The sequence below is a fragment of the Rattus norvegicus genome, chromosome 17 (genome assembly GCF_036323735.1).
Source record: "Rattus norvegicus strain BN/NHsdMcwi chromosome 17, GRCr8, whole genome shotgun sequence".
In the NCBI taxonomy this organism is placed as follows: Eukaryota; Metazoa; Chordata; class Mammalia; order Rodentia; family Muridae; genus Rattus; species Rattus norvegicus.
Genome location: NC_086035.1, coordinates 83,806,656 through 83,819,828, shown reverse-complemented (window position 1 = coordinate 83,819,828; position 13,173 = coordinate 83,806,656). Strand labels below are relative to the sequence as shown.

General features: G+C 37.5%; 1 protein-coding gene across 1 annotated transcript in view; it reads right to left on the bottom strand.

Moving 5' to 3' along the window:
* Positions 1 to 13,173, bottom strand: part of Malrd1 (MAM and LDL receptor class A domain containing 1) — a 712,187-nt gene that overhangs the window by 219,730 nt on the left and 479,284 nt on the right. Inside the window, exon 28 of the mRNA NM_001287618.3 lies at positions 10,227 to 10,410. Within this exon, the coding sequence (NP_001274547.3) occupies positions 10,227 to 10,410 (184 nt within the window). The remainder of the gene's footprint in view (positions 1 to 10,226; positions 10,411 to 13,173) is intronic.

The following is a 13,173-nucleotide window of genomic DNA, read 5'->3' as shown; positions in this document are numbered from 1 at the left end:
TGGAAATAGAAGCAATCAAGAAAGAACACATGGAAACAACCCTGGATATAGAAAACCAAAAGAAGAGACAAGGAGCTGTAGATACAAGCCTCACCAATGGAATTCAAGAGATGGAAGAGAGAATCTCAGGAGCAGAAGATTCCATAGAAATCATTGACTCAACTGTCAAAGATAATGTAAAGCGGAAAAAGCTACTGGTCCAAAACATACAGGAAATCCAGGACTCAATGAGAAGATCAAACCTAAGGATAATAGGTATAGAAGAGAGTGAGGACTCCCAGCTCAAAGGAACAGTAAATATCTTCAACAAAATCATAGAAGAAAACTTCCCTAACCTAAAAAAAGAGATACCCATAGACATACAAGAAGCCTACAGAACTCCAAATAGATTGGACCAGAAAAGAAACACCTCCTGTCACATAATTGTCAAAACACCAAACGCACAAAATAAAGAAAGAATATTAAAAGCAGTAAGGGAAAAAGGTCAAGTAACATATAAAGGGAGACCTATCAGAATCACACCAGACTTCTCGCCAGAAACTATGAAGGCCAGAAGATCCTGGACTGATGTCATACAGACCCTAAGAGAACACAAATGCCAGCCCAGGTTACTGTATCCAGCAAAACTCTCAATTAACATTGATGGAGAAACCAAGATATTCCATGACAAAACCAAATTTACACAATATCTTTCTACAAATCCAGCACTACAAAGGATAATAAATGGTAAAGGCCAACATAAGGAGGCAAGCTATACCCTAGAAGAAGCAAGAAACTAATCGTCTTGGCAACAAAACAAAGAGAATGAAAGCACACAAACATAACCTCACATCCAAATATGAATATAAAGGGAAGCAATAATCACTATTCCTTAATATCTCTCAATATCAATGGCCTCAACTCCCCAATAAAAAGACATAGATTAACAAACTGGATACGCAATGAGGACCCTGCATTCTGCTGCCTACAGGAAACACACCTCAGAGACAAAGACAGACACTACCTCAGAGTGAAAGGCTGGAAAACAACTTTCCAAGCAAATGGTCAGAAGAAGCAAGCTGGAGTAGCCATTCTAATATCAAATAAAATCAATTTCCAACTAAAAGTCATCAAAAAAGATAAGGAAGGACACTTCATATTCATCAAAGGAAAAATCCACCAAGATGAACTCTCAATCCTAAATATCTATGCCCCAAATACAAGGGCACCTACATACGTAAAAGAAACCTTACTAAAGCTCAAAACACACATTGCACCTCACACAATAATAGTGGGAGACTTCAACACCCCACTCTCATCAATGGACAGATCATGGAAACAGAAATTAAACAGTGATGTCGACAGACTAAGAGAAGTCATGAGCCAAATGGACTTAACGGATATTTATAGAACATTCTATCCTAAAGCAAAAGGATATACCTTCTTCTCAGCTCCTCATGGTACTTTCTCCAAAATTGACCATATAATTGGTCAAAAAACGGGCCTCAACAGGTACAGAAAGATAGAGATAATCCCATGCATGCTATCGGACCACCACGGCCTAAAACTGGTCTTCAATAACAATAAGGGAAGAATGCCCACATATACGTGGAAATTGAACAATGCTCTACTCAATGATAACCTGGTCAAGGAAGAAATAAAGAAAGAAATTAAAAACTTTTTAGAATTTAATGAAAATGAAGATACAACATACCCAAACTTATGGGACACAATGAAAGCTGTGCTAAGAGGAAAACTCATAGCGCTGAGTGCCTGCTGAAAGAAACAGGAAAGAGCATATGTCAGCAGCTTGACAGCACACCTAAAAGCTCTAGAACAAAAAGAAGCACATACACCCAGGAGGAGTAGAAGGCAGGAAATAATCAAACTCAGAGCTGAAATCAACCAAGTAGAAACAAAAAGGACCATAGAAAGAATCAACAGAACCAAAAGTTGGTGCTTTGAGAAAATCAACAAGATAGATAAACCCTTAGCCAGACTAACGAGAGGACACAGAGAGTGCGTCCAAATTAACAAAATTAGAAATGAAAAGGGAGACATAACTACAGATTCAGAGGAAATTCAAAAAATCATCAGATCTTACTATAAAAACCTATATCCAACAAAATTTGAAAATCTTCAGGAAATGGACAATTTCCTAGACAGATACCAGGTATCGAAGTTAAATCAGGAACAGATAAACCAGTTAAACAACCCCATAACTCCTAAGGAAATAGAAGCAGTCATTAAAGGTCTTCCAACCAAAAAGAGCCCAGGTCCAGACGGGTTTAGTGCAGAATTCTATCAAACCTTCATAGAAGACCTCATACCAATATTATCCAAACTATTCCACAAAATTGAAACAGATGGAGCACTACCGAATTCCTTCTACGAAGCCACAATTACTCTTATACCTAAACCACACAAAGACACAACAAAGAAAGAGAACTTCAGACCAATTTCCCTTATGAATATCGACGCAAAAATACTCAATAAAATTCTGGCAAACCGAATTCAAGAGCACATCAAAACAATCATCCACCATGACCAAGTAGGCTTCATCCCAGGCATGCAGGGATGGTTTAATATACGGAAAACCATCAACGTGATCCATCATATAAACAAACTGAAAGAAAAAAACCACATGATCATTTCATTAGATGCTGAGAAAGCATTTGACAAAATTCAACACCCCTTCATGATAAAAGTCCTGGAAAGAATAGGAATTCAAGGCCCATACCTAAACATAGTAAAAGCCATATACAGCAAACCAGTTGCTAACATTAAACTAAATGGAGAGAAACTTGAAGCAATCCCACTAAAATCAGGGACTAGACAAGGCTGCCCACTCTCTCCCTACTTATTCAATATAGTTCTTGAAGTTCTAGCCAGAGCAATCAGACAACAAAAGGAGATCAAGGGGATACAGATCGGAAAAGAAGAAGTCAAAATATCACTATTTGCAGATGACATGATAGTATATTTAAGTGATCCCAAAAGTTCCACCAGAGAACTACTAAAGCTGATAAACAACTTCAGCAAAGTGGCTGGGTATAAAATTAACTCAAATAAATCAGTTGCCTTCCTCTATACAAAAGAGAAACAAGCCGAGAAAGAAATTAGGGAAACGACACCCTTCATAATAGACCCAAATAATATAAAGTACCTCGGTGTGACTTTAACCAAGCAAGTAAAAGATCTGTACAATAAGAACTTCAAGACACTGAGGAAAGAAATTGAAGAAGACCTCAGAAGATGGAAAGATCTCCCATGCTCATGGATTGGCAGGATTAATATAGTAAAAATGGCCATTTTACCAAAAGCAATCTACAGATTCAATGCAATCCCCATCAAAATACCAATCCAATTCTTCAAAGAGTTAGACAGAACAATTTGCAAATTCATCTGGAATAACAAAAAACCCAGGATAGCTAAAGCTATCCTCAACAATAAAAGGACTTCAGGGGGAATCACTATCCCTGAACTCAAGCAGTATTACAGAGCAATAGTGATAAAAACTGCATGGTATTGGTACAGAGACAGACAGATAGACCAATGGAATAGAATTGAAGACCCAGAAATGAACCCACACACCTATGGTCACTTGATTTTTGACAAAGGAGCCAAAACCATCCAATGGAAAAAAGATAGCATTTTCAGCAAATGGTGATGGTTCAACTGGAGGGCAACATGTAGAAGAATGCAGATCGATCCATGCTTATCACCCTGTACAAAGCTTAAGTCCAAGTGGATCAAGGACCTCCACATCAAACCAGACACACTCAAACTAATAGAAGAAAAACTAGGGAAGCATCTGGAACACATGGGCACTGGAAAAAATTTCCTGAACAAAACACCAATGGCTTATGCTCTAAGATCAAGAATCGACAAATGGGATCTCATAAAACTGCAAAGCTTCTGTAAGGCAAAGGACACGGTGGTTAGGACAAAACGACAACCAACAGATTGGGAAAAGATCTTTACCAATCCTACAACAGATAGAGGCCTTATATCCAAAATATACAAAGAACTCAAGAAGTTAGACCGCAGGGAAACAAATAACCCTATTAAAAAATGGGGTTCAGAGCTAAACAAAGAATTCACAGCTGAGGAATGCCGAATGGCTGAGAAACACCTAAAGAAATGTTCAACATCTTTAGTCATAAGGGAAATGCAAATCAAAACAACCCTGAGATTTCACCTCACACCAGTGAGAATGGCTAAGATCAAAAACTCAGGTGACAGCAGATGCTGGCGAGGATGTGGAGAAAGAGGAACACTCCTCCATTGTTGGTGGGATTGCAGACTGGTAAAACCATTCTGGAAATCAGTCTGGAGGTTCCTCAGAAAATTGGACATTGAACTGCCTGAGGATCCAGCTATACCTCTCTTGGGCATATACCCAAAAGATGCCTCAACATATAAAAGAGACACGTGCTCCACTATGTTCATCGCAGCCTTATTTATAATAGCCAGAAAATGGAAAGAACCGAGATGCCCTTCAACAGAGGAATGGATACAGAAAATGTGGTACATCTACACAATGGAATATTACTCAGCTATCAAAAACAACGAGTCTATGAAATTCGTAGGCAAATGGTTGGAACTGGAAAATATCATCCTGAGTGAGCTAACCCAATCACAGAAAGACATACATGGTATGCACTCATTGATAAGTGGCTATTAGCCCAAATGCTTGAATTACCCTAGATCCCTAGAACAAATGAAACTCAAGACGGATGATCAAAATGTGAATCCTTCTTTAAATGAGGAAAAAGAATACCCGTGGCTGGGAAGGGAGAGGCAAAGATTAAAACAGAGACTGAAGGAACACCCATTCAGAGCCTGCCCCACAGGTGGCCCATACATATACAGCCACCCAATTGGACAAGATGGATGAAGCAAAGAAGTGCAGACCGACAGGAGCCGGATGTAGATCGCTCCTGAGAGACACAGCCAGAATACAGCAAATACAGAGGCGAATGCCAGCAGCAAACCACTGAACTGAGAATAGGTCCCCCGTTGAAGGAATCAGAGAAAGAACTGGAAGAGCTTAAAGGGGCTCGAGACCCCAAAAGTACAACAATGTCAAGCAACCAGAGCTTCCAGGGACTAAGCCACTACCTAAAGACTATATATGGACTGACCCTGGACTCTGACCCCATAGGTAGCAATGAATATCCTAGTAAGAGCACCAGTGGAAGGGGAAGCCCTGGGTCCTGCTAAGACTGAACCCCCAATGAACTAGACTATGGGGGGAGGGCGGCAATGGGGGGAGGGTTGGGAGGGGAACACCCATAAGGAAGGGGAGGGGGGAGGGGGATTTTGCCCGGAAACCGGGAAAGGGAATAACACTTGAAATGTATATAAGAAATACTCAAGTTAATTTAAAAAAAAAACTATCAAATAAAAAAAAAGAAAAACAAAAGAATTTTTTTCTTATTCAAAGACAGAACAACTCTAACAGCAAGGATCACCTAAATATTAAAAGAAGATAAACTTGGACGTTCATTTCTTTGAAAGACTTGAACTAGTACTACAAACCATGCCTCTGCTGGGAACATTGAAATGTCTGACACCTTTTCCCTTTGAGAGCCTTTGAAGTATTTCACCAAGTTTCTATAGGAGAGTATTCTTGGTGGCCATAGTACATTTATATTCTTCCCACTTCCTTGCAACTATCTCTGCTAATGACTAAGGAAAGTGTTGAGAAAGCATCATGCTAAGGTAAGGGAGAAGGTCTGGAACATCGCAGGCTCCATGTCTCGTTTCTCAGTCATACTGCTATACTGTTCCCAAAGGTGTCCTGTTTCCCAAGAGAATGAAAGGAGGTCGGCTCCATCTCCAGGACTGTCAGCTATGGAACAATTGGTGAGCAAAGCACCATTGGAATGAGACTCTGTCAATGCTGGATAGCTTTTCCCTGGCCTTGTTGGCCCGGTTGGCCGTGAACACTAGGTTTTGCTTGCTCCTATCTCCTTATGGTGTAATACATTCCTTTCCTCAAATTCATCCCATAACTGACTCTTCGGCTTCACTGGACTCAGAAAACTTGGTATGCATCTCACACTGGCTACCAGTGAAGTCACCTGCTAGGTTGCTGGAGTTTTACCTCTAGGTAATAAATGTGATTTTTAGAAGTAGCCAGCTACCATTAGGTATTAGAGAGATGAGAAATATGCCTAATATTCACAATAATTTCTATGTAACCTTGTTTCCAGAGTTTGTGTGGATCAATTTAAATATTGTGGTTGTAATAATAGTAAATCGACAATCATTTACCATTGGTGGAGCAGTTGACAGTGGCTATTAATACCGAATGCACATGGCACATACTGATTGGTTGTGTCTTCCCATCTATGCCATAGAGTAGATCCTATTTTTATTTTCAAGAGTAAACAAAGACAAAGTTTATAGGACTTGCTCAAACTTTTACAGTGCCAAAATTTACACTTAAAATTTTTTAGTCTACTGTCTCCTTGCTTAGTTTCCTTGGGGGAGTCCCTTTATATATATATATAACAAACATTATTTTTTATGACAAAATTCTATATACCATGAACCCATAACTAATTTTCTCCTCCTCTTATTCTGTTCCTTCAATGTGTTTGATTCTCAATAAATCTGCCTAGTTTGTCTCCAGGCCAGGGTGCTTCTTTCTGTAGATGTCATCTCTGTGACTTCTCCTTTTATTATGCTTGACCAAGTGTGACTCTCAAGTTGAGTATTTCTCACTAGTCCCATCAGAGCACTAATTCTCTGTCACTTTCCTTTCCATGTCATTTATTACACCCATCACCACTGAAAGGTACAATAGTGGGTATTACTTTAAGTACTTCAATCTTCCATCAGAATGAAAATCTTTGAAAGCCAGGAGGAATTCTGTCTATTCTTACTTTTCATGCTGTTTTATACAAACAGAACCCACCGATAGATTTTCATTGGTTCTTTAGCCTATCCACCTTGCACTTACAAATCTTGTTTTATTTATAGTTACACTTACATTATAAGGTGCCACACATTCCCTAATTGTCCATTATTTCAAGTAAAAGTCTTTTCTAGCTCTTTTAATAGAGTGTGATATTTATTTTTCCTACTTGGCATCACTTTCTTCAACCAGAATATTTATTTGAAAATAATGCCACACATGGAGCAAAAAACCAGAATTCACCACTTAAACTGAGTGAAGAGATTATATTTTTAACATCAGAAGCTCCAGGTCTATTTGTTCACAAACCTTAAACACAGTCATCACTGCTTTATGATCTCCTGATTTCAGTTTTAATCAAGGGTGATGCGGGGCTGAAATCATGATAATCATGCCACCGGTTTTCACATCAGATCAGTTAGGTTTTCCAGGAATAGTCAGGAGTCTTAATTAGAGGCTTTGAGAGGGAAAATGAAAGATGTGAGAAAGTCTATAACAAAAGACAAAGTCTTCTTCAGATGAGGTGCAAAGACAGTGGGCTAGAAAGCTAAAATTGGTGCTAGATTCTTGCGTTCTCTCTCTTCCCCCCTCTCTCTCTCTCTCTCTCTCTCTCTCTCTCTCTCTCTCTCTCTCTCATCATCATCATCATTTAACCCTTTAATGGTCAGAATTATTTGATAAGAAAGATAGGAATGGACTATCTGAACTTACAGAGAAACAGGGTAAACTTGTTCTACTTTGTAGACTTTACTGACTTCTGCAAATATATTCAATTCCCTAAATATTCTCTTTCCTGTTTCCTAAACTGGAAACCGGTACTAACTCCATTGGGTTTCTAGGATTTTCATAAGAAAAGGAATGATTGCCAGGACTATTGCAGTTTTTTCCCTGGGAATCTGGATTTATTGTAGTGTTGGAGGTCATTTATAAAGAGATCCTGGAAATAGAATATCCAGAAGTAACACATGGGAGTGGAAGGGGGGTGGTCAGGAATGATGCAATGAAAAGTGAAAATAAAATAAAAAAGCCCCATATGCCCTAGCATTAAGGGGCACACATTTATCCCTGCTCTGAGGAGGTAAGACTCATCTCCTGCACAACTTCCTTCAGCTTCAATAACCAAAGGATGTTTGCTAGGCTTATGGAAATGAGAGTGTGGAGCAGAATCAGGCTGCCAGTGTCAATAGAGAATTTTTTACTACTAAAACAATTCTTTTAGCATTTGCTGTTGTTTGTATGTGCTTTCTAAGCTAACAACTATTAAGACATCAAATATACCTTATATGCTTCACTTAGAGTGAAGCCTCCTATGTACACTATGAGATAGAAACATTGTCATTGCTATGTTATAGGTGAGAAAAAGAAGGCAAAAGAGAAGATTTCATTGACCTTAAGTTAAAAGCAAGCAAACAAACAAACAAACCAGAGGACCAGAGAACCCAAGGTCTTGTTGCACAACCGGTTACCAATGCTCCTACACTGTAATTGGTTAAATTGAAGTACACTTGAAAATTAAGAACTTTTATGGTTGTAAAGATGGACATTTCTTTCTTTTTCAGTATATATTCTCTTCCTTTTATGGAAGTATACTCCTATACCATGGAATGGATTTTGAATTATATAAGATTTGTTTATGGGCTATTTTAAAAGAACCTGGAATATAAATGAGATTATTGATCCTGTCTTTTGCTATATATAAGATATTTGGTTCTATATTTACTTGTCCAGAAAGGCATGTGCTTCATGGTGCATGCTTGAACAAACTAAATGATAGAACCATTATTCTGCCTTAGTTTTTAAATGAACTTGATTCCTAGTAACATGTATTAATAGGAAATTTTACTAAGGAATTACTTAATGATGCACTTTGAAAAGTCTCTTTTCCTTATTTTTGTGCATAACTTTGTTTTATTTGTTGGATCATCAGCTTCTAAATATCTCAAAGTCCCATCTGACATGTCTTAGGTTCCCAGAACAATATGATTCCAAGATCATAAGGGACACATGAACATATCTCACTTTATGCAGCTATGTCAGGCAATTGAAAAGCACCTACCTTTCCTAGATAGTGGAGAAGGGGTATTAAAAGGCTTGTTTATAAAAACCAGAGTAACTTTGAAACAGCACTGCTCATGAAATGGACAGGTAACTTAACATCACTCACATCTAAGTTGCATTTTGAACTCCCTTGATAAAATGATATTTTAATACAAAAGCCAGATTAAAATTAATTCACATACGGGTTTAGCTCCTCTTACCCAGTGACTTGCTGACAGCTGGGTCTGCACAGAAATACACAGGAGTGGCTTTAACTGTCAGTATATATCACACAGGACTATTTTGGATCTCAAACCAACGAATTTCACTAAAAGAATTTTGCAAGCTGAAACTGTACAAACACAAACTTATTTATAATTTTTTTGACATTTACTAGGTAGCTCTATAAAGAAAATCTGTAGCTAGACTTCACATTTAGACAGGTCAGAAAGGGTTGCAAAATTCTTTCACATTGTTATCTGAATGCAGTTCTAATGTTGGAACTGCATTTTAAAATATCCCAAGGATAGTTTCCAATTCAAGGTCTGCTTGATATGGTCTTAAATTTATCTCTTGTGCATAAATTAGGATCCACTTTCAATCTTGTTGGTTCATATTTTTGTTAATTGATACTAAAGATATGTATGTAAATCTCAGACTTGGCATTTTATATAATGTAAAAAATAAATTTAAAAGAGAAAACTTCTTCATGGTAGAAAAGGAATGGTATAGAAGTGGTCTTACATTTTACATTTGAATAATGAGAAAGTATTGTGGTTTTTAAACTATTGAAATCCCATTCAAATTCACTGTTGTTACACTAACTTCCAATGATCTTTTTAGAAGGTAGGGCCTTTGAAGGATGGCAGTGGGTCACGAGGATAAAGCTGACCACAGTGAATAAGATACAAGCATAGGACTTAGAGAGCAAATTTTCTCTTCAGCACTATGACCCAGCAGAAAGGTACTATCTGAAAACACTGCATGAGTTGGCATTTATGATTTATGATGGTTAAGGTAGAAACCATCTAGAACCATGAGCTGCTTTTCCTTAGACACAAAATTTGTATGACATCCTGTTACAATAGCCCAGATGGATTATGGACAGATATTACATCTTAATAGGTATTTTTAAAGTTCACAGTAACTAAACTGTACTTTTCAATGTATTTGTGTATATAGACAAAATATATGGACAGGTGACAATTTATAAACATACCAGGGATGACAATGGGCACCCTCTAAATGTCTTTCCAGACAGGAAGACTTCATGGAGACTCACCAGTTGTGCAGTTTGTGAATTCAATATCATCTATGGCAGCTCCCCCTCCTAGATCCCTTGTCCTGATGCCTTGAAATATGACCTCAAAGTTCCTCAATTTCCCCAACAGGACAGTGGCCCTTCGCCAGTGATTATCAGGCTCTGGTTCACTTTGTTGCCAGACTTCCAAAAGTCCTTTGTCTGTCTGAAATGAAAGAAGCTTGTATTAGTGGGATAACCAAAGCCCCTAATAATAGGAAGCAATAACACATGGCATGCAAGCTCTTGGCCAAGTAAAATTCCATTTAAAAATGATAAGAAAAACAGTGGAGCTCTGATAACACTCTTGCTGTAGTTTATCTCATGAGTACAGACACACTGACCCATCCTCACCTTTCCTCAAAGCACTACCGGTGGGATTAGAAATGAACATGTTTTTAGTACTTTCAGAGGTATTCACATTATGACGTACATATTAGATAAATCCACATATCCTGGCATATACACAAAATTCTTTGTGTTGACTAAAATCTGGAAGAAGTTATAGGATTACTGAGTTTATTGTTCTTGATGCCTTTTTCCTACTTTTTAAACATCATATCTAATAATTCCAGTTGTACATTCCTCCTACGAGCTTAGTTCACTAATGCAGAGAAAGAAGAGGCAGAAGATGAATAGAAAATCAGCTATTTCTTTGCAGTAAGTTGAACACGGAGGGAAAGCAATACCCAAGTCAGTCAGATTTGAAGTATTCTATAATTACATAATCACAATATTTTTACATTCAAAACAATAACTATTTGGGAATCAGCTATATCAGTTTCAGGATATAATTTTTCAAATCAAAAAGTTAGTTTAAAATACACATGTAAATATTTCCTCAAAAAAATGGAGATCGATCAACAAGGAGTTCAGCATACTGATATATGAATGCTTATAGAATTGTAATGTGACATGACATGTATCATAATCCTACTGGCCAATAAAAATGACATCTGTATTAAGCTAAGAACCCAGCCGAGAATCAGGAGGACTTTCCTTATGCATAGTGCTCTGTGGTGTTTTGTTTTGTTTTTTGTTTTGTTTTGTTTTTCAGAGCTGGGGACCAAACCCAGGGCCTTGCGCTTTCTAGGCAAGCGCTCTACCACTGAGCTAAATCCCCAACCTCTGTGGTGTTTTGGTTCCAGCTTTTCCCAAGAATTGTATGGCATCAACGGCATATCAGCTTCCAGGCATGCCTATGGGGCATTATGGTGACTGTTTTGAGATGCGGAGGCCTGTCTGCTGTTCCTTGTCTACCTCCTAGAAGGTGGCAGTGAAGACAGAGAGCTTCATGAGTTCAAAGCACTCTGCTTCCCATCGTAAACGTGAGGACCTGCTTCATGCCCCTGTCTGCTTGGCTTTCCCTTCAGGATGAACTGTCCCCTTGAAATGTAAACCAGAATATACCTTTCCTCTCAAAGGTTCTTTTTCTTTCAGGCTATTTTATCCCAACAGCAGCAGAGAATCAGGGACAGGATGATTAATAGATCATGATAATAGATATTTACCAAAGGAGAAAAACATTAATATCACAAAATATTTATGGTTAGCATCCAAATAATCAATACTCCTGGCTGCTGTTTCATTGTTCTTCCTGAATAAAACAATCTGCTCTTAGAAGGGAGTTTTAAATAATGGAATAGGGGCATATTTAATAGAATGGCATCTAGAAAATCAGGCAAGATGCTCATATGAATTTGTAATGCACAGCTGTGAGATATATAATTTATTTGTATTTTAAGGACATAGAAAACTTTACAAAGAGAAATATCTGAAGGAAAGATCAAAACAAGTTTCACATTTATCATCTCTGGCTTTGGAGAATGAATGTGTACACTCAGTGCCTCATTCGATAGACGCTAAATAATACTTGATCCAGTTGTTTTCTCTCTGTATTAGGGAACAAGCAGAAAGTGGAACTGTCCATCAACTGGTCTAAAATTAATTTGTCAACATAACTACCAATTCATAGATAACACTTTTGACAGTTTCCTAAACAACATATACTTATCTATCAGGACTTGCGAAATATCTGCACTGAAGGGGATGGGAATTCACACATAGATTCCATTGGGGATTTCATATCTCTGATGATGAAAGATGTTCCTTTTCAAGGTTAGCCTTTGACTCTCAGTGATGTTATAGTGATTGGGAATCAAAGGGATGCTGAATTAAATTAAAGATTAAACTGAGGGGATCTGTCTGACACTTATGAATATCATAGGCAAGGATAGTGATAAAAGTCTATCTTAATTTATAAATTGAAACATTTTCACAGGCATCCACTTATGTAACACTCATACAGCCCCCTTGAAATATGTTAAGCCTCAAAAGGGTTTTCAACAAATAACATAAAAAATGTCACGTGCTTCCTTTAATCAATAAAATATGAATCATTTTCTAAATCTTATAACTAGGCTACTGTTAAAAGTAAAAAGACTGAAAGACTTGAACATTTTGATTGGTATGTGGTAATAAAAGAACAAAATGAGAGTTAATTGTGTTGTAAACCTTCCATCATAAAATGTCACTCTAATGTATCTAATACTTTATATATTCTAATATGTATAAATACAGAATATAGCATCAATTCTTAGCCCTATAATTGCTAGTTTTTAAATGCACTTTTCTTTTACATTCCTGCCTACTTGTTTGTTTATTCAGAAAACATACCATTTTCATATATTAACAATTTCAATGTTACATTCTTGAATAACCTGGTGAAAAGATATGGAGCCTACCAGTATGGAAACTAAATAGTCTAATTCATGAAAAAATTACTATAATGACTACGTCTCACCACACACACATGTTTACAGGGTGGGTAAGCATTCGATTTCCAATTCTTTGCCTCTCTTCACATTTATTAATGTCTCGATTTCAGTCCTTTCTAAAATGTATGGAAAATGTCACTCGCATGCATTCT